Source organism: Protopterus annectens, chromosome 7.part1 (genome assembly GCF_019279795.1).
Source record: "Protopterus annectens isolate FY-2018-M chromosome 7.part1, PAN1.0, whole genome shotgun sequence".
In the NCBI taxonomy this organism is placed as follows: Eukaryota; Metazoa; Chordata; order Ceratodontiformes; family Protopteridae; genus Protopterus; species Protopterus annectens.
Window position 1 is genome coordinate 453,162,048 of NC_056740.1, and position 21,524 is coordinate 453,183,571.

Below are 21,524 nucleotides of genomic sequence, written 5' to 3' on the forward strand. Positions count from 1 at the left end.
CCCTGGTTCTGCGGACCCTCTCTGCCCCTAGGGCGGCGTCTGTTGTTATCACCCCCTCTGCCTCTGTGGGTAAACTGACCACATGCGTCAGGCATGACTCCCTGAGATTTTCGGAACATTTTCCCTCCCTTCTGACCTTTGGGGTAAGGTCTAGAAGGGGTGGAGAAATGGACTCCTACGGCAGAAAGAGTCTTGCTCGCACCTGGTCAAAGTGTCCTTCACCTGAGGTCCAAACAAAGTTGTCCCATCAAAGGGAGGGTTTGTGAAGGACGCCTTAAAGGGATCTGCAAAATTGCAAAGCCGCATCCAGGACTGACGTCTGAGAGCCACTCCTGTGCCTGCGGCTCTACTCGCCCAAACGGCTGCATAAGAAATGAGCCGCATGGAGGAGTTAGTTATGGAATTTAGGATTCCCAGCTGAGAGGCAATCTTCTCTTGAGCCCCAGCAGCTGATGGATCCTGTACTACCTCACCCAATTATTTGAGGATATCTCTTTGAAGTCGGGTGAAGTGACATAAATAATTCAGCGAACGCATAGCAAAGGTCGCTGAGGAAAACATCCGCTTACCATACATGTCCATGGTCCTAGACTCCTTGTTAGGAGGATGGACTGGTACGGAAGGATCTGCAAGTTCGTTCTTGGTGGTGGCTGCCACCACCATGGCATCAACCGGGACACCTTTAGTGAGAAACTGTTTTTCAGTGGGGGCCGTGATAAATTTAGAAGGCCTCCTGGGGACTGGTTTCACAGAATCAGGAGATGCCCACGCGTTTCGAGCTATCACGTCCATGAGGGTGTCGAAAGGCGGAGACACCCAGGAGGTGGAGGGTCGAGATCCAAAAGCCTCCAGGTATACCGACTCATCCTCGGAGGGATTAATGGAGGGCCAGTTCCCTCTCTGTTTCAGGAGTTCAAGGATGTCTGAAAAAGAGACATCCTCAGAGGGGGATCTTGGGGACCCCTCTGACTCATCTAAGTCGGTATCTGATGTTGTAGACTCAGGGGAGTCTAAGTGCTTCCTCTTGCAGGTCCTCTTACGCGGGGGTTCCCTTGAAGGATCAGGAGAAACCTCGGAAGAGGAAGTTCTTCCCAATGGGGAAACCTGGGGCGATGGATCTCTGGGTCCGGGAGGAGCTAAAGGAACCGACTGCTGACTGAGCTCGGGGGCTAGCACACTCCTCATCACCTCGAAGGCCCCCCTCCCGGGGAGGACCGAGAGCTCCCGCTCCAAAGAAACAGGAATCCCCGGCCCCACCGAAAAGGAAGGCTCCAAAGCAGATGTCGGCGCTGAGCTCACCAAGGCCGAAGCCCCGAGAGGGAGAATGGGGTCGGACAAGGGTCCGATGCCACTCGCCCCCTCGGAACCGACCAGGGAAGCCCGACGACCGGATTCCTCCAAGGACGGTCTCAAGGAGGAGATAGGAGTCGAAGACGACAGAGCCGAAAGGGGTGGTATCGGCTCCGAAGCAACAACAGTCATGGTACCAATAATCTCCGGCTCCGAGCTCTGAAAGAGAGCCGAAGGAGGAATTTCTGGAGGGTGTGGAATAGCGGTCTGCTGAGACGGGCTATGGAGCATCTGGGCCAGTGCCTGTGATTTCAGCAGTCTACTCACCACTCTCTCTAAGTCATGGTCTGAGAGTCTGGAAGACCTTGAGGATCGGCTCCGCACCGAAAGTAAGGGGGAGGCTGGAGCCGAGTGGATAGACTCCAGTGAAGGAGATCTAGATCTCTTCCTCGACGGAGCCATCGGAGCTGAAGAACCTTCGGTTCCAGTTGGAGCTGACAGCTTGTCGGCTCCGAGCTTGGTTAGAGATGTGTCGGCTCCAGCCAGAGCCGACACAGGCTTCGAAGCCAGGGTATCGGTGCCGATCGGCGCCGATACTAAACTTTCCGAGAAGGAAGGATCGGCTCCGGACGGAGTCGATCTCGACTCCGGTGGAGTCGGAACCATGGCCACAGACTTGGACACTGAAGACTGGGCCTTGGATGGCTTAGAGGGCTTCCCGGAGCCGGACTTAGCCGGGGAGCTCTCAGGCTTGAGAAGACCCCTTAGGATCAATTGTTTTCTACGTTCCTGCAGGACACTCTGGTTAAAAGAGAGTGTCAAATAGCACAGGAGTCCTGCAGGTGTAGGGGTCCCAGGCAATAAATACAAGAAGTGTGACCGTCTGTCAGACATCTTCTGACAGCACGAGTCACACTTCTTAAAGCCTGAGACCCTAGTGTCTTTAGACATGACTGAGTTCTAAACACAAACACACACACTCAGTCCAAAAATTACACTAACTATATAAAAAACTAAGTACAGGGAAATAAAAAATACAGACACACCTAACACAAATCCTGACAGGAAATTGTTTGGGAGGGAAAGGCCTAAGGCCTGAATAACAGAAAATATGGATAAGGGAACGGAAAACTAACGGGAATAGGGCTAAGTGAATCGAGGTACTAACAAACTATAAATAAGTAAATATTTAGGTACTGGGATAGCTAAAGCGCTTGGAAAAGAGTAATTAAATTCACTTACCAGGAGCTGGCAAAAAAGGTGACCTCATGAGCGAAGCGGCAAACGAGATCTGGGTAATCACCGCCTTGCATCATGGGATATGGGGCTGCCTCGAGCTGGTAAAAGTGACTCTCGAGCTTAGCAAGTGCAGAGTCGGAGCCGAGGATCGGCTCCGAACCCATCCAGCAAGAATGAAGGCGAGATTGACAACTTAACATCCATACTTGTCGAGGCCAAAACGGGGCAATGAGGATCATTTTGGATCTCAATGCAGTTGCTTTCTGAATTAATTGTGGGATCAATGGCAAGGGAGGAAAGGCATATAGAAGACCCCGGGGCCAATCGTGAACAAGAGCGTCTCTGGGGGGATGGCCTGGTAGAGGAAAGATTGTGAAGTTGAGGCACTTGCTGTTTTGAGGAGTTGCGAAAAGATCGCAAGGCTGGCCCCCACTTCTGAAATATTCTGTCTGCTACCACTTGATTTAGAGACCACTCTTGAGGCATGAGGATAGTTTTGCTCAATTTGTCCGCTATGACGTTGGACTTCCCGGGGATGTGCGTTGCTATCAGAAACCGTTGAGAGGAAATCGCCCATTGCCAAAGTCTGAGTGCTTCTCGACATAGGGGGTAGGACTTTGTTCCGCCCTGCTTGTTTATGTACCACACTACAGACATATTGTCCGTTTGAATTGCTATAGTCCCTGTGGGAAGAGAGCTCTGAAGGGCTTGCAACGTCAAAAGCACTGCCCTCATCTCCAGGACATTTATGTGCAGGTGGCGTTCTGATTGTTGCCATGTGCCCTGGACCGTCCTGCCCTGATAATGCCCCCCCCCCCCGATCAGGGAGGCATCCGTTGCCACCGTGGCAACTGGGGGGGGGGGGGGGACAAAGGGTCTGCCCTGAAAAAGCTGAGGGGAAACCATCCACCAGGAGAGATTCTTGCAAGAAGGGGTTATCAAAATATTGTGAGTCATTGGTAGCTGTTGAAAGGACCACTGAGAAAACAGCATCCACTGAAGGAGCCTCATGTGGAAGCGGGCTAATGGGAGTAGAAGAATCGCTGCCATGAGGCCTAACGCTTTCAATACTAGCTTGACTTGAACTCTGTTGGGCTGAAACAGGGACTGAACATTCCCGCCTTATGTCTGACACTCTCTGAGGTGGCAATGTTGCAGACATTTCTGTGGTGTTTAATACGGCGCCTATAAAGTTTATACATTGACAAGGCGACAAGGAGGACTTTGCAAAATGTATAGAAATACCTAGGCTGTTGCAAAGTTGAATAGTGTAATCCCTGGCCATTATAAGATGCTGCTTGGTGGTAGCGGAAATGAGCCAGTCGTCTAGATATGGAAACACCTGGAATCCTTTTTGTCTCAGGTGAGCCATGACCACTGCCAAGCATTTGGTGAGCACCCGGGGGGCTGTGGTGAGACCAAAGGGCAGGGTTCTGAATTGATAATGACTGGCTCCCAGCCGGTAGCAGAGAAACCTCCTGGAGTGCCTGTGTATCTTTATACGATAGTACGCGTCCTGGAGGTCTAAGGAGCACATACAGTTGTCTCTGCCCAAAAAGGGTAGAATGGACTGCAGTGTTACCACCCGAAATTTTGTCTTTTGTACAGAGTTGTTCAATCTGCTGAGGTCCAAAATGGGTCGCCAGTCTTTTTTGGTACCAAAAAGAATCTGGAGTAGACTCCGGATCCTAGCTGATCTGCTGGGACTGCCTGGATGACTCTGTTAACAGCTTTTTTATTTCTAGCTGAGCGTGACCCCTTTGTGCGGGTGGTACGTCTGGTAGGGGTCTTGGTGGTTGTACCGGAGGGGAAGTGAAGAGAATTTTGTAACCCTCGGATATGATCTTCTGCACCCATGCGTCTTGGGAGAAGGATTGCCAGGCTTCTGGGTACAGAGATAATCTTCCCCCGACTGCCTCCGAATGCGGACAGTCGGGCAGCTTCTCAGGGATGCTGAAAGGGCTGGTCAGGGAAAGATTCCCTGGAATCCTGGTTCTGTGGACCCTCTCTGCCCCTGGGGCGGCGTCTGCTATTCTTCCCCCCTCTGCCTCTAGGGGGAAATTCACCACGTGCGGCAGGCGCGACTCCCTGTGGTTTGCGGAACCACATCTTTCCACCCCTCTGTCCCTTAGGATAAGGTCTAGAAGGTGTGGAAAAATGGACTCCCACGGCAGAGTGTCTTACCATCTTGCTCGCATCTGGTGAGGGTATTCTTCACCTGAGGTCCAAACAATTCTGAACCATCAAAGGGGGTGTTGGTGAAGGACGCCTTGAAGGGATCAGCAAAGTTACAGTCTCGCATCCAAGCATGACGTCAACCCAACACCTGTGCCAGCGGCCCTACTCATTCCATCGGCTGTGTAAGAGATAAGCCGCATGGAGGAGTTAACAATGGAGTTCAGGGTGGCCAGCTGGGAGTTTATCTTGTCCTGATACCCCGCAGCAGAAGGATCCTGTACAGTTTCACCCAGCTCTGAGCAGGTCTCTCTAAAGGCGGTCTCTCTAAAGGCGGGTGAAATGACAAATAGTTCAGCGATCGCATAGTAAAGGTCGCTGAAGCAAATGTCCGCTTGCCGTACCTGTCCATGGTCCTGGACTCTCTGTTAGGAGGATGAACAGGTACAGAAGGATCAGCCAATTCCTTCTTAGTGGCTGCTGCTACCACCATAGCATCAACTGAAAGGCCTTTGGTGAGAAAGGACTTGTCCTCTGGTGCAGAAATAAATTTAGAAGGCCTCCTAGGGGTAGGTTCCATTTAATCAGGAGCTGCCCACGCCTTTCTAGCCACTACCTCCATTAGTGGGTCGAAAGGGGGACACACCCAGGAGGTGAAAGGGCGAGATCCAAAAGCGTCAAGGTAAACCGACTCGTCCTCGGAAGGTTTGAGAGTGGACCAATTTCCCCTCTGTTTTAGGAAATCTAGGATGTCTGAAAAAGAGACATCCTCAGAGGGGGATCTGGGGGAACCCTCCGACTCATCCAAGTCGGTGTCTGACGTGACAGACTCGGGGGAGTCTATGTGCTTCCTCTTGCACTTTCTTTTCCTAGGGGGTTCCCCTGAAACTTCAGGGGAGCCCTCGGAAGAGGAGGAGACAACCAAGGTGGGTACCCTACGCTTCGGATCTCTGCTGTCAGATATAGGAGGGTGGCCAGAGACCGCAACAGGCACTGTATAGGGAGGAGCTGCTGAACTTAACCTTGGAGTGGACACTGGGTCCAGTACGCTCCTCATCACCTCGAAGGCTCCCCTATCAGATACCAAAGGCAGTCCCGGCTCCAAAGAGACCGGAACCGCCCCCGGCACCGACAGAAGGCTCAGAGAATGATGTCTGGGCCGAACTAACCAGAGCCGAAGCTCCGAGAGGGACAGCAGGGTCGGACAAGGGTCCGACGCCACTCGCCCCCTCGGAGCAGACAATTGAGTCCCGGTGCCCGGACCTCTCCATGGACGGAACCAATGAAGAGGTCGGAGCCAACGACACCGGAGCCGAAGGTGGGAGTATCTGCTCCGATGTGGGTAAGGTTACGGTTCCGACAAACTCCGGCTCCGAACTCGAGAGGCGAGTTGGAGGTGGAATGGATAGTGGTACCGAAGGAGCCACAGTCTGGTGAGATGGACTCTGGAGCATTTGGGCTAGTGCCTGAGATTTTATGAGCCTACTGACTACTCTCTCGATGTCGTGGTCGGAGAGCCTGGATGACCTAGATGAGAGAGTCCTATGACTCCGCTCCGATAGGAGAGGGGATCTCGGAGCCGATCGGACGGAGTCTATCGAGGGGGATCTAGAGCGCTTGCGAGCTGGGGTCAGCTCCGGTGCTGGTTTCAGAGCGGATACCACTTTAACCACCTCGGATCTGGATGGAACCGATGTCGGAGCCATCTCGATAACGCCAGCCCTCGACTCAGAAGCTAGAGCCGAGGGTTTGGCGGTTTTTGAAGACTTCCCCGAGCCAGACTTGGACGGGGAGTCATCAGCATTTAACAAGCCCCTTAGGATGAGCTTATTACACCTCTCCTGCAGGACTCTAACTAAACCCGTGACCGACGGAACAAGAGTCCTGCAGGTGTAAAGGCCCCAAGCAATAGATACAAGAAGTGCGACAGTCTGTCAGACATTTTCTGACAGCACGAGTCACACTTCTGGAATCCAGAGACCTTAGTGTCTTTGGACATGGTCCTAACCACAGTAAACACAGTCAGTCCACACACTCAACTTAAAATTAGGAATGTTAAGGGAACTGACTAAAACCCACACACACAGACACTATAAGGGGTGGGGAAACTAAGGTAAAGCCCGTAGGCCCAAAGATAAAAATTAACTAGAGAAGGGAAAAAGGGCTACAAAAAGGGTTGTATGAATAAGGCAATTTGTAGGGACCTAAACAAGGGTAACTAGCTGGAGAAACTACCTGAAAAATTAGTCAAATAGAATAAATCTCTTACTGACCTGAGCCGGTACAAAAAAGACAACCTCTCAGCGAAGCGGCAAACGAGATCTGGGGAGTTAGCGCATGGTATTGTGGGTTATAGGGCTGCCTCGAGCCGGTAAAAATAGCTCTCGAGCTATAGTACAGGCCGAGTCGGAGCCGAGGATCGGCTCCGAACCCATCCAGCAAGAATGAAGGCGAGAAGGACAACATTTAAATTTCCTACCAAAATAATGTCGGGCAAAATCAAACAGACGTTTAATAGTACGTTTATTAAACCTAGCACAAAACAGACAACCTGTGACGTCGTGGTCTGGGCCTAGGCAAGGAATACAATAAGAATGAAAGTCCTTATGAGGTATTTGCTTCCCACGAGAAATGCAATTGTTAACTTTTTCTGACATCGGACTGAGGCAAGAAAAGTTTCCCCAATGAGGTACTTAGCTTTATGAAGACTTCGGTCTGAAATACGATTTGAAAATCTCAGGAGTCGGCCGACCGGCACTTGCGAACTGCTTCGGGCACCGCGCGGCAAGAAAGACTGAAGAAAATGGCGTCAGATGCATCTTATATACCCCTGGTGCACTGATGTCAGGGAAGAAGCGACAGCAACCGACGCCAGACCAAGACTTTGGAACTCAGGCCAACTGCGGGACCGCCTGATGGCAGGATAACCCAACAGTGATGACTGCAGCAGTGTAACACAATGAACATCTCCTGTTGTAGGCAAGGAATGAGGGAAATTGATTCCAGGCTGTGGCAATGTTGAGTCCAAACACTTTATAGGTACCATTGTAGTTTCCTCATATGCAGTCTTGCATATGGAATTAGCAGAATGCAGGAGGCCATGTAGCCCAGAGCCTGCAGAATTTTTCTTGCAGATAACTGGGTCTTTGTTGCCATGTTTTCGAAGTAATAAGTCAGATGCCTTTGTTTGTCTGGCGTGAGATAAGCCATCTGGGCAGTTGTTTTTAAGCTTGCACCCATGAATATCATCTTTTGAGAGGGTACTAGTTTTGATTTCTTTTCGTTTACTGTGTACCCTAGGCAAATTAGTCATCTTTTTACAAACGCCAGATGCTTTATTAGAATGTCTTTGGCCTCTGCTTGAATAAGGCAGTAGTCCAAGTAGGGATATATTTGAATTCCTTTTTGTCTGCAAAATGCAATTACTGGTGCCAGACATTTTGTGAAGACCCTGGGCGCAGTAGATAATCCAAAGGGCAGTGTAGAGAATTGATAGTGCGTTGAGCTAGCTATGAATCTGAGGTATCTTCTGCAATATTGTCTGATTGGGACATGCAGGTATGCCTCTTAGGTCCAAAGTTACAAGCCAAGCCTTTTTGCCCAGCATGGGCAGAAGCTGCTGCAGAGTCAACATTTTGAATTTCGGAATATCCAGAAAAGTATTAAGAATAGACAGGTCCAGAATCTGTCTCCATGCTTTGTCCTTTCTTGGTACTAAGAAAAGTCTTGAGTAAAATCCTTGTCCCTGCTCGTCATGACACTGGCTGAATAGCATGTCCATGAGGGATGAAACTTGGTTTTGTGCCTCTGCCCATTGATTGTGTGGCAGGTCTGGCATACCTTTTGCCTTTGGAAGGGTGTGAAAGTGGAACCTGTAGCCCTGAGAGACTATTTAAAACCCATTTGTCCTGGGTAATCATGTGCCAATTTTGTGAAATAAGTGCTAGCTTTCCCCCAAGGGTGCTGCCAAAAGATAAATGCTTGGCATTGGCAGAGGGAAGTCATTGGGACTGTTTCCTATATGGCTGTGATTTGTCTTCTCCGCTGTTGGAGGTAGAAGGACCCCACTGTTTGGGCCTGTATGAGCCCTGGGGCTGTTGTCTGCCTCTAGGCCGTCTGTATCTGCCTCTCTGTGGCCTGTCTGACACGGGAAAGGACCAATTCTTAGTAGGCCAGTTCCTTCTAAATCTGGGTGGCTTGCACCTGTAAAAAATCCTTCACTGTCTGCATGTCTACACCTCTTCTGCCTTAACACCAAACAAAGTATCATGCTGTAATGGAGCATCCAATGATTTTGCTTTAACATGATCAGGCAGAATCTGTTCTTTTAACCAAGCATGCCTTCTAATGACCAAGCCTGTTACAGCGGCCCTGCAAGAGGCCTCCAGTGAATCATAACCACATTGCAAAGTATGTTTTCCCACTTGTTCAGCTGCATGCAATAAATCCTGCAATTCCTTGTTCTCAGCACATTCAGAATTTGTCAACATTTTCTGTTTTAAGAGAGACATTAAATATTGCTGATACTTAAGCATATGAAACTGACAATTTAAAACCCTTACAGCCAGGGTAGCAGAAGTGTAAACTTTTTTCCACTATCTGTCCAGTGCCCTAGAATCTCTATCTGAGGGGACAGGGTTTTTTGCAGTAGCAGCTTTGACTCCTTTGGGACTCTGAGAAATAGTTTCTGGGTCAGCAGCAGGGTTTTTATATAAAAATTTATGAGAATCTGGAACCCTGTAGTATCTGTCTGGCTTAACAGACGCAGGAGGTAGAGTCGGGAGACAGGCCGGACTCTGAAAAGACATCTACAATGTCTAGAACAGGAGGAATAGCAAGAGGTCTGTGCTAAGTAAAAGAAAGTCTCTGAGCCTTTTCTTAGAATCTGAATAATCTTGGCTCTCCCAGTGGAAATGCTCCCTCATGGTATGCAAGGTTTCCCCAAATGAATAATCCTCAGGAGGAGAAGCTGAAGGAATAGATTCTTCAGCATCAGAGTCCTCATAGGGAGGAATAGAGTATCCCTGTCCTGAAGAGGAGTCAGAGGAAATGGAAATCTGATCAGAGGAATCATATTCAGTGTCTTGCCTAGGCCTCTTATCAGGAGGGGGATGGGAGCCCTTGATCAAAGTAATTAGGTCTTCGGACATTTTGAGCATCTGTTTCTTAGGCATGGAAGTCTGTCTGGGAGAATGCTGTACTTGTTTTCTTGTCTTTAAAACTGTTTTAGTCTTTGATGTTGAAGTTGGCTTGATATAAAGCTGTGTAGGTCTGACAACACCCTCAGAAGCCGAAGCCTGTTCAGCGGCTCCAGACCCATCTGAGGGATTAGCTTCCGAAGTCCCAATACCTTGAGTATCCAGAGGCCTAGCTGTCTCCACGTGGGAGTCGGAGGCAGCCTGTGGCTCTGAGGTAGCAGGTGTCAGGGGCTGCGAAAGCGCCTCACAGAGAACCGGCGACTGGCCTAGAAGAGGCTTCATCGTCGGTTTTGGACCTCGGATGCCTGCCCTTTTCTTTTTCCTTGTGCTTTTTATGAACTCCGGTCGTCGGCTGTTCGACGGCATTATGTAGTTAAACCTTCGGCCAAAGTAATGAAAAGCAAAATCGTACCGATGCTTAGTGTGTTGGTTAAATCTAGCACAAAACAGACAACTAGCAACGTCGTGGTCAGGGCCTAGGCAAAGAATACAGTAAGAGTGGAAATCCTTATGAGGTATTTGCTTCCCACAAGAAATACAATTGTTAACCTTTCTAACATCGGTCTGGAGCAAAAAAAAAAGTTTCCCCAACGGGGTACTTAGCTTTATTGAAGACTTTGGATCTGAAATTCAATTTTGAAAATCTCAGGAGTCTGCCGACCGGCCCTTGCGAACTGCTTTTGCTTCGGGCACCGCGCAAGAAAGACTGAAGAAAATGGCGTTGGCTGCATCTTTTATATCCCTGGCGCACTGACGTCAGGGAAGAGGCAACAGATGCCGGACCAAGACTTTGGAATTCAGGCTGACTGCGCGGGTAGCCTGCCAGCAGGATAACCCAAGTGTAATGACTGCAACAGTGAAACACGAACATCTCCTTTTTGGTGGCCGTCGACACCAAAACAGCATCTACCTGGACACCTTTTGTCAAGAATGTCTTGTCCTGCGGGGATGCAATAAATTTGGCCTCCTAGAGACTCCCCCATGTCTGGAGACACTCACACCTTTCGACAAACTCCATGAGCTCGTCAAAAGGCGGACACACCCAAATGGCGGAAGGAAAGATCCGAAAGCCTTCAGGTAGATGGACTCAGAAGGGGTAATGGGCTTCCAGCATCCTCTCTGCTTCAGGATCTCTAGGATGTCTGCAAAGGAGACATCCTCAGAGGGTGACTGTGGGGACCCTTCTGATTCATTGAGGTCCATATCAGATGTGACTGATGCCCCTGGGGAGTCCAAATACTTCCCTCTTAGACTATCTCTTCTGAAGGACCTCTTCTGAAGGGCATTCTGGAAAGGTTTCGGAAGAGGGGTTTGCTCACTGGGGCATCCTGAGGCTTTTTGTCTCAAGCTTTTGTGGAATCAGCTGTGCCAAGGACGACACCGGCACTTTTAGGGAAGGAATGGTTGGACCCAATAGTGAGGATGACCGTGGGAACAGTGCTCCCCTCATAGCGGCGAAAGCTCCCCGCCCATGTTCCGATGAGACTCCTGCTTCAGAGGAATCAGAAAATCTCCCCGGCACCACAGGGGTCGGCTCTGAGGCAGAGGTAGGAGCCGATCTCACATAAGCAGAAGCCCAGAGAGGCATTTTCAGAACCGATAAAAAGCTCGTCCCGACTGTCCTCCCCAGACCCAAACAGAGAATGTCAGCTCCTAGACTCCTCAAGCAGCACAGAGGTAGTCGGAGCAGTTGGAACCAAAGATCCTAAAGCAGGTCTCGGCTCAGACGGTTCCACCGCCATCAGCTCCATATAGTCTGGCTCCGAAGCCAAAGCTCAGGTTGGAGGAGGAATAGACGTTAAAGGGACAGGTCTAGTCAGCTCCAAAACCTTCTGGGTTGGTTCCGACGAAAGTACGGCCAGCGCCAGAGTCCTCAAAAGTCTCTGCACCACACGATCCACATCATAGTCAAAAGCTTTTGGAGGATCGACAGGAGGGGGCTGGAGATGCTACAGACTGTGAAAGGGACGACCTTAAAGTCGGAGAAACTGGCTCCAGATCAAGGGATTAGCCCCTAACTTGTAACACCATCGGCCCAGATATAGAAAGAGCAGAGGTGGAAGGTTTCTCAGAATCAGTAGGTTTAGACACTGCTGGAGACATCCTAGGTAACTTTTTCAATGGTTCTGACCTTTCTGAAGAGGATGACCTTTTTGAAGATTTAAGGGTCAGAGAAATGGACTTTTCAGGAGTACTGCTTTGACCTTCTTTTAAAGCTTCTGAAAAGGACGACTTTAGACCTTTTAATATCAGTGTGTTCTTCCTCTCGTGAAGAACTCGAGAACAAAAGGAGTGGCATATAGAGCCTACTCCTGTAAATGAACTGCCCCAGGCAGTAAAACGCATTCCGTGTGTCCCATCAGTAACAGACATTTTTTGCGCGCTCTTAAGGCACTTTTAAAATACAAGAGTTTTACTTCTTTAGTTTTCTTAGACATCACTTTAATGACAAATCAAAGTCACACAAGACGAATGAAAAACAACAGCCCTCTAAATAAAACATGCTTTATAGCTCTCTAATTAAAACAAGCTGATTTAAAGGGAAGGTTTTTAAAAGAGAACACACACTTCTATAAAGGTTTTTACTAGCTATGCAAAAACACACATACAATAATAACGGTCCCTGTCAACTGACAGGAAGAAAAAAGTCTAACAGCATCTTATTTACCTAAATGCAAACCACACAACTATTCTTACTACTACAGTTTAAAATTTAACTGCTGTAAGAAAAAAAAAAAACACACTATTACAAACTAAACACTTCAAAATGGGATAGGGGAGTTTCTTTTAGAGGCCTAATAAAACAGCGGCCAAAAGGAGGCAACAACACACTAAATATATGAAATATGCTCTCTAAATAAGCGCGAACAAAAGACTTAACTATATAGTAATAAAGCTAAACTATGAATTATTTTAGAGTAAAGAAATATCAAACAAGAGAATTTCCACTTAGCCAGAGCTAGATGAATCACCCAATCTGTTTCAGTGACAAACAAGACCTGGGAAGGCACTAGAGCATCATGGGACAGGGAGTGAGTCACGAGCTATTTGGAGACCTCGAGCTTTAGTAAATGGCCGAGTTGGAACTGAGAATCTGTTCCGAACCAATCAGTACAGAATGAAGGCAAGATAGGACAACATCACATCTCTCTTTCTGAAGGAAAGAAACAGGGAAGTAAGTCAAGTCATGCAGAAACCTGGTTAATCAGATAGAAAAGAAATTACGGAGAATAGCTAAAATTACAGAACAGCTAAATACAAGACTGGGTAAGCGAGAAGGTGACAGGAAAGAAGCTAAATAGAAAATTAACTCACTTGTGAAGAAAAACTTTCTGAAACTGGAGGAGCTCTGGAGCTACGAAAACCTCGAGTGTACTCAATGAGCGGCAAATGAGATCTGAGGCAGATTGGGTGAATGAGGCATTATGAGTAGGATGGGAGGGGCTCGATCTTCGATCTCTCAGCTTCAGGGTGGGTCCAAGACCCACAGGTGGAGGAAGAGCGTCAGTGACATCAGATCATATGTTTTGTGCATTTATTCTGAAAACAAAATGAATGCAGTAAAGTAAATATCAGTAGTAAACATTAACTTTTACAAAATACTAAAGTGTTACCTTATCAAATGACCTCAAGTCATACAGCTTAACCATTTCCGAGTTCACACCGGCTGCAAATATAAGACCCTCAGGATCAAAAGAACACATTGGCTTTCCTTGTAAATGCATTAATCCCTATGAAAGGAAAATAGTTAAAAAAAATAAGCACCCAAAAGTCAAATAATAAAAATACACTGTTCTGAAAACCTACTTCCACTGATATTTCTATAATTTTCTCTTTTAAGATCTTACCTTGCTGGCATACATGAGCAGCTGCAACATGCACTTACACTGACATCTGTCTGGGATGACACTTTTAAGATCTTACCTTGCTGGCATACAGGAGCAGCTGCAACATGCACTTACACTGACATCTGTCTGGGATGACACTTTTAAGATCTTACCTTGCTGGCATACATGAGCAGCTGCAACATGCACTTACACTGACATCTATCTGGGATGACATTTTCCACAGCAACTGCAGTTCTACTGGTCAGGACCCCAAAATCATGGTAGATGCATTTACTCAGACAATTCAGCAGCATTATAATTCTACACAACCAAAAAATGTTTGCCTTATGCCTATCACTTTTGTTTTATTTATACTTTGACAGGGTTAGCCAACTGAGTCAATACTCCCTTTTCAGGGGGGAGACTCGAGGTGGTATTCATATTGACTGCTCAGGGAACTTTCAGTGGTCTCTTCAAAGAGTCATGGGATCTTTTCCATACATGCTACCAGCAGGTCAGGATAATGGTGATCAGTTTAATGTGTCATACAAAGGATGGCACTCAGGAGTACAGAACACCCACCCCTACACTGCAGTATCTGTTATAGAAGAAATAATCCAGCGACACCTCTACATGTAGAAGGGAGAAGTGCAAGAATATGCTATCAATAATTCCTATCTTCTCAACCTACAAAGATGACCCTTTTCAATGTGCCCAGTGGTTGGGTTTACTCAAAACCGAACAGCATTCTGCATTTTTTTCTGAACGTTTTTAGACACAGTGGAATATGTCCATGCCCATGATGATGCATGCTGTAATGTCAGGGAACTACGCAAGTGCACTTGTCACTAGCGCTCTTTATGACCCAAACTGCAAAGAAAGAAAAACAATTATACTTTTGTTCCCCTATAGCTAACAAATGGTACATAATATACTTGTTCAACTTGCACAGAAAGTACAGTTGATTAAGACCTCAGCATAAAAGATGTTCTACTTCTCAATGTTGCAGCATTCTTTACTCTTGGGATATCCTGCAGAGGACAGCTGAATGTACAACCAGCATACCAAAGCCTTTACATTTTCTGGGTAGCACTGCACATCAGCGTCCTATGTGCAAGACATAAGGTACTGGATGTGATGTACGAGCATCTAATCCTCAGAAAGTACAGGTGTATACACTTACTATAAATGTAGATTTTCAAGTGTATTCACTGTTGCAGTCCTGACTGGTGGGATTTCCTGCTGTGGAAGCACTTGGCTGGCCCAATTACCAGAGTAAAAATTTCCCTCCTCCTAAGGCTGGCAGAAGTTCTATGCTATCGGTACGCTTAAGTATAAATGGAGCCAGCCAACTCCATGACATCAGTTTTCTTTTGCCCCCATGAAGGTAGAAGTCCCCCAGGACAAACCCTAAGCAAAAGTCAGATATAGAAAAAAAAGGCCCTGCAGAGGAAACATCCAGGGGGTTTCTCTGATGATAAATGCAAACTACTACTGTAAGCAAAGGAGGGAGGGAGGGAGAGAAGACTGCCAACAATACACTCAAACACTGATATTTAAAGCAAAGGAGGGAGGGAGGGAGAGAAGACTGCCAACAGACAATACACTCAAACACCGATATTTAAAGCAAAGGAGGGAGGGAGAGAAGACTGACAACAAACAATACACTCAAACACCGATATTTAAAGCAAGGGAGGGAGGGAGAGAAGACTGCCAAAAGACAATACACTCAAACACCGATATTTAAAGCAAAGGAGGGAGGGAGGGAGAGAAGACTGCCAACAGACAATACACTCCAACACCGATATTTAAAGCAAAGGAGGGAGGGAGGGAGAGAAGACTGCCAACAGACAACACACTCAAACACCGATATTTATCTCAAGTACTGTAAGCAAAGGAGGGAGAGAAGACTGCCAACAGACAATACACTCAAACACCGATATTTAAAGCAAAGGAGGGAGGGAGAGAAGACTGCCAACAGACAATACACTCAAACACCGACATTTAAAGCAAAGGAGGGAGGGAGAGAAGACTGCCAACAGACAATACACTCCAACACAGATATTTAAAGCAAAGGAGGGAGGGAGGGAGAGAAGACTGCCAACAGACAATACACTCAAACACCGATATTTAAAGCAAAGGAGGGAGGGAGAGAAGACTGCCAACAGACAATACACTCAAACACTGACATTTAAAGCAAAGGAGGGAGGGAGAGAAGACTGCCAACAGACAATACACTCCAACACAGATATTTAAAGCAAGGGAGGGAGAGAAGACTGCCAACAGACAATACACTCAAACACCGACATTTAAAGCAAAGGAGGGAGGGAGAGAAGACTGCCAACAGACAATACACTCCAACACCGATATTTAAAGCAAAGGAGGGAGGGAGGGAGAGAAGACTGCCAACAGACAACACACTCAAACACCGATATTTATCTTAAGTGTACACAACTGTAATATGTTCTTTGTCTTTCACCGTTGCAGTCCCGACTTGTGGGGTGAATTCCCAAAGCTGAGATGAGGGTGGAAGGTAGATTATGGAGATCTGAGGGCGCCCTGCAGGATGGCAGTGACAAATATTGCTCTAGACTTGGAAAGGGCTGATAGGTGGTAGTGTTTGGTAAAGGTATGCACAAATGACCAGGTAGGCAGCTTCCAAAATGTCTTTGGTAGGTACTCATTTTAGGAAAGTAGCAGTGGCCCTAGTAGAGCAAGTCCTGACAGCTTCCGGTGGCTTTTTACTATGACGGCTGTTAACAAAAGAAAGTACAGTGGGAGATTCACTTGGGAGAGTCTGGTGGAGACTGGGTTTCCCTTCAGAGTCAAACGGCAAAGCATGTTGGTCTGATTTTCTGAAAGATTAAGTTCTGTCAAGATAGTAGCGGAGTTGTCTTTGTACATCCAAGGAGTGAGGGATTCTTTCACAGATTCTGAGGTTTGTGAAGTGTATGGGCACAAAGGATGGGTTAGTCATGAGTGATAGTCTGTGGAATATAAAATAGTTCCACTGCCATGACAGTTTGCAGCTCAGAGATCCTCCTAGCAGAGGTGATCGCCAGTAAAAGGGCAGTCTTACAACTTAAACATGTTAATTCAGCTGAAGTGGCCAATTCAAAGGGGTAACAACTGTCAGTTTTATACCCATGGAGGTGTTGGTTTGTCTCCTGGAGGTCTGATGTAAATCACTTCCATAAGGAATATTTTCATCAGAGGGTGGGAAAAGACAGGAGGAAAAAGGATGTGGGCTGAAATGGCAGAGGCGTGAATTCTGATGGAAGAAAAGGATACGCCTCTATCCACCAGAGTAGCCAGGTAATTTAAAATGGCAGAGATACTGCGAGTTAGGAAGGAGGTCTTGCTGCCGATACCAAATGGAGAATCTTTTCCACTTGGCTGAGTATGATTTCCTAGTGCTAAGCATTCTAGCCTCCTTGAGAATGTTTTAAACTTGTCTGCTTACGGTAAGCTTACAGGAGTAAGTTAGGGAATTATCCAGCCTGAGAGTTTGAGTCTCTAGGTTGGGATGCAAAAACCTCCCGTTGTCCCGAGTCAGAAGGTCCAGTCTTTGAGGCAACTGTCACGGATTTTCGTTGGTTAAACTTAGCAGCAGAGGAAACCAATGTTGCCTAGGCCAGTCTGGGGCTATCCGAATGACCTTTGGGCCTTCTTCCCTGATTTTTTTTAGAAGGACCCATGGAAAAATGGAAGACGACATGGGAGGAAATGCATAAAGGAAAAGGTGGCTCCAAAGGAAAGACAAAGGATCTGCCCCTCCAGGCTGTGGATAGTCTGTTCCTGGAAGAGAATCTTTTAAGTTGAGCATTTCCTTTGGTAGCAAAGAGGTCTATCTTTGGGGGGTGCCAATTTCTGGACTATGCTGAGAAAAGTTTTCTAATGCAGATGCCACACATGAAGATCCATCAAGTTCCTGCTGAGATGATCTGCTGAGATGATCTGCTAGAGTGTAGTGGGTCAACAAAGAGGGCAAGAGTTGAGTGCCTCCTTGTTTATGTACCACATAACTGTGGTGTTGTCTGTTTTGACTAGTAAGGCCCCTGGTTTCCAGTGTTACTTGAAACTTAATAGGCTCTTTTGAACTGCCATCACCTCTTTCCCATTTTTGTGATTGTGTCTGATTTCCCCATTTGCCTTGGGACTGAAGGTATTGGAAATGACCCCCCCCCCACCTGTCTCGGAAGCATCTGAGGTTAAAGTTTAGCACTGAGGGGTGAACCTGAAGGGAAGACCCGGGTTCTAGACATATGCCTTGTCCACCATGCAAATTCCTCCTTGCAGGAAGTTATCAGGCTAATGTCTCTAGGCCCCTTACAAGCCTAGCCAAGTTTTACCCTTATTTCCATGATCAGCATCTAATGCACATGTCCCAGGGTGAATTTATGTTTACCCATCCAATTGTCCAGACTGCGTCTGAAGAGGGAAAATGGGGTGCTCTGTTTGACATGAAGGGGGAGTCTGTTCCAAAGGTGTGGTAACCTGTGGGAGACCATCTGTCCCTCCAGCAAGTTCTATTAATGTCACATACCAGATTAAGGCCATTAGAGTGAGTAACCAAGTGTACCAATTAACTAACATATGCAGAATTTTCACTAAAGTAGGGTCAGAGATTGCCTTGTACGCAAGGCAGAGATCGCCTCTGAATAGTCTGTATGAAAAAGAATACGTGACAGTGACTTCAGACGATCCTCATAGGACAGATGGTAAAGACCTTGAACTTTCCTTGTGAGGAACCTTGGGGGTCTCTCCAATTGCTGCAGGTGCTTGGAAAGGTACATACCACAAGGGGCATTGTATTCAGTTATTTGCCTGAAGAAGGAAGAGTACAGGGAGGTTTTAACTTTTTTTCTGGCAGCAATACTCTTACTTATATGAGCAATATAGAATGCCCTTCTTACCACTATGGAGACATGAATATCAAAGGTAAGGTTGCTGTCAACTTGTGTGCCCAGGTCTCTCACCGTTGAGTGCGTACATCATGTGTTCCTATTGATGTGGTAGTTAGCAGGAACATTGCTCTTACCGAAAGGGATAATACATTTTTTGCACTGAGTTTAATGCCATGATTTTGGCACCAATCATTTGTTTGTGTAAGACCCTCTTGTAGGATGCTGACATCGTTTGGAGATTCTATGGCCACTTCCAGTCTACAGTCATTAGCAAACTTTGTCAGCCACAGATCTTTAGTTTTTCCTTGCACTTCAGAGAAATATATTCCAAACAGTAGAGGTCCCAGGACTGATACTTGTGGAACACCACAGGTTACAGAATGAGTGCTGGCACCACAGATTCTTGTGGTACTACTGGTGCTTGCTCATGTGCAGCCTGGCCACAGGGATCGTGATGATACAAGATGCCATGTAGCCTAATGCTCTGAGGAATTCCCTGGCTGAGAGGCACTGTCTCTGCATAATGTTTTGGAAGTACTGAGTCGAGGAGACCTTTTCTAGAGGGAGGAAGGACCTTTGAATGGAGGAATCAAGAAGAGCTCCCAGGAAAACTATCCTGGTGGATGGGTCTGTGCTGGAGTTGTGAAGATTTATGGTGAACCTCAAGGAGGTGAGGAGGTCCTGAGTGAAGGCCAGATCCTTGCGGAGCATTGACAGACTTGTGGGCTTGAATGAGGCAGTAGTCTAGATAGGGGTAAATTTGGATCCCTTTTGTTCTGCAAAAGGTGAGTTGAGCACAGGAGCTAAACACATTGTGAAGACCCAGCAGGAGACAAGCCAAAGGGCAGTCCAGAGAATTGAAAGTGACTGGTATCTGCTCTGAAACGATGAAAACTTGTACAAGATTTCTTTACAGGAATGTGCAAATAAGCATCTTTCAGGTGTAAGGTAATCATTAAGACCCGAGGGGCTATCATGGGAAGAATTTTGAATTTTGGTACCAGCAGGGGGTGAGAGTGGATAGGTCTAGAATAGGGAGCCAAGAGCCTTCCTTTCTATGAACCAGGAACAGCCTGCAAAAAAAAAAAAACCTTCCCTATTTAGTGTTCTGGTATTGGTTCCACTGAACCCTGTGGGCACAGGTTGTGAATCTGAGAAAGGGCCTCTGCTCTTTGATTTTGAGGAATATTCAGTTAACCCGAGTATCTTTAATGGCTCTCTGAAAGTGAGCTTGTAACCATCTGAGATAGCTTTCAGAAAGGCCAGTTGCATACACTTACCATAACTGTAGATGTATGTTAGAGTGTACTCACTGTTGCAGTCATCACCGATGGGTTATCCCTGCTGTGGTAGCCCTTGGCCGACCCGAATACCAGAGTCAATGTTTGTGTGTGCCAGCTGCTGTCGCCTGTAGTCTGACGTCAGGTTGTCAGTACTATAAAGCAAGGCAGCCGACATCGTTACATCAGCTTTTCTTGCCCTAACCCGTCAGAAGCACAAGGGAAGAGATGTGGTCCTGGGTCCACCTTGGGAAGCATGTGTCCCCTAGGGGAAGATGTTAAAAGGGGGATGGAGGGAGGAAAACTAAGACTGCAACCATGAATACACTTGAACATCTACATTTATGGTAAGTGTAAACAACTGTACTATGGTTCTTCGTGTTTCACTGTTGCAGTCATCACCAATGGGAGGATTCCCGAAGCGGAGGTAAAGGATGGAAGGACAGGTAGAGTCCTAGGTATGAGCCAGGAGACCCTGCAGAATTGCAGAGGCAAACCCTGCCCTAGACTTAGGAAAGAGAGGTAGGTGGTAATGCTTTGTAATGGTATGGACAAGGTCCAGGTGGCCTCTTCCAGTATGTCCCTGGTAGGTACTCCCCTGAGGAATTAAGTGGAGGTTGCCATAGTGAAGTGGGTATGGGTCGACTTAGAGATGGGTTTCCCATGTAGTCTGTAGCAAAAATGGATACAGTGTGAAATTCATGGAAATGGTTTGTTTGGAGATGGGCTTCCCCTCTGCCCCTGGGGCAAAGCTTACAAGAAGCTGGTCAGTTTTTCTGAATGGCTCAGTATGGTCCAGATAGTATCAGAGTTGTCTGTGCAAGTCTAGCGAGTGCAGAATTTTTTTTCCCCACATGGTTTTGAGGGTTGGGAAAGAAGCTGTATGGTCTAAGGTTCAAAAATCAGATACCACCTTGGGCATAAAGGAGTGATTAGTCTTCAGGGGGACACTGTCTGCATGGAAAATTATGAAGGGCTCGACAGCCATGAGAGCTTGAAGTTCTAAGACCCTTCTGGCTGAGGTGATAGCTGACAGGAAGGCAGTCTTCCAGGAAAGGTAGTTCTGTTGAAGCGGCAGGTTCGAAAGGAGGTGAGGTTAGTTTCTCTAACACAATTCAGGTCCTGGGGTGGAGTAGGTGATTTCTGGGAGGCCTGATATTAGAAGCCCCTCTGAGGAATTGCTGAAACAAAGGGTGAGAGAAGAGCGGTGGGGGTCTGAATCATAATGGGCAGAGATGGCCGAGGCATGGATTTTAATAGAGAAGGAAGGCCACTATTGAGCAACTCTGCTAGGTAATCCAGGATGAGAGGGATGGAAGGCTGAGAGGTACTGCCCTCGTTTGATTGTTTCCAGCAGCAGAATTGTTTCCATTTTCCTGCATAAGATTTTCTTGTGCTGGGTCTTCTGGCCTCTGTGATGATGGTCAGGATCCGTTTGCTTAACAGTGACTTCTTCTTAGTTTTTAGTGTATGAGCCACGATGAAAGTTTGAGAGTCTGTAGGTCTGGGTGCAATACTTTCCCCCACTCCTGGGTCAAGAGGTCTGACCTTAGGGGAAGCAGCTTTGGGGGCTGTAAGGTCAGACTAAGTAGTAAGGGGTACCAATGC

At 47.2% G+C, this 21,524-nt stretch overlaps 1 protein-coding gene across 1 annotated transcript in view; it reads right to left on the reverse strand.

Moving 5' to 3' along the window:
• WDR82 (WD repeat domain 82) overlaps window positions 1-21,524 on the reverse strand; it is a 1,055,709-nt gene that overhangs the window by 590,970 nt on the left and 443,215 nt on the right. Inside the window, exon 5 of the mRNA XM_044078920.1 lies at window positions 13,517-13,633. Within this exon, the coding sequence (XP_043934855.1) occupies window positions 13,517-13,633 (117 nt within the window). The remainder of the gene's footprint in view (window positions 1-13,516; window positions 13,634-21,524) is intronic.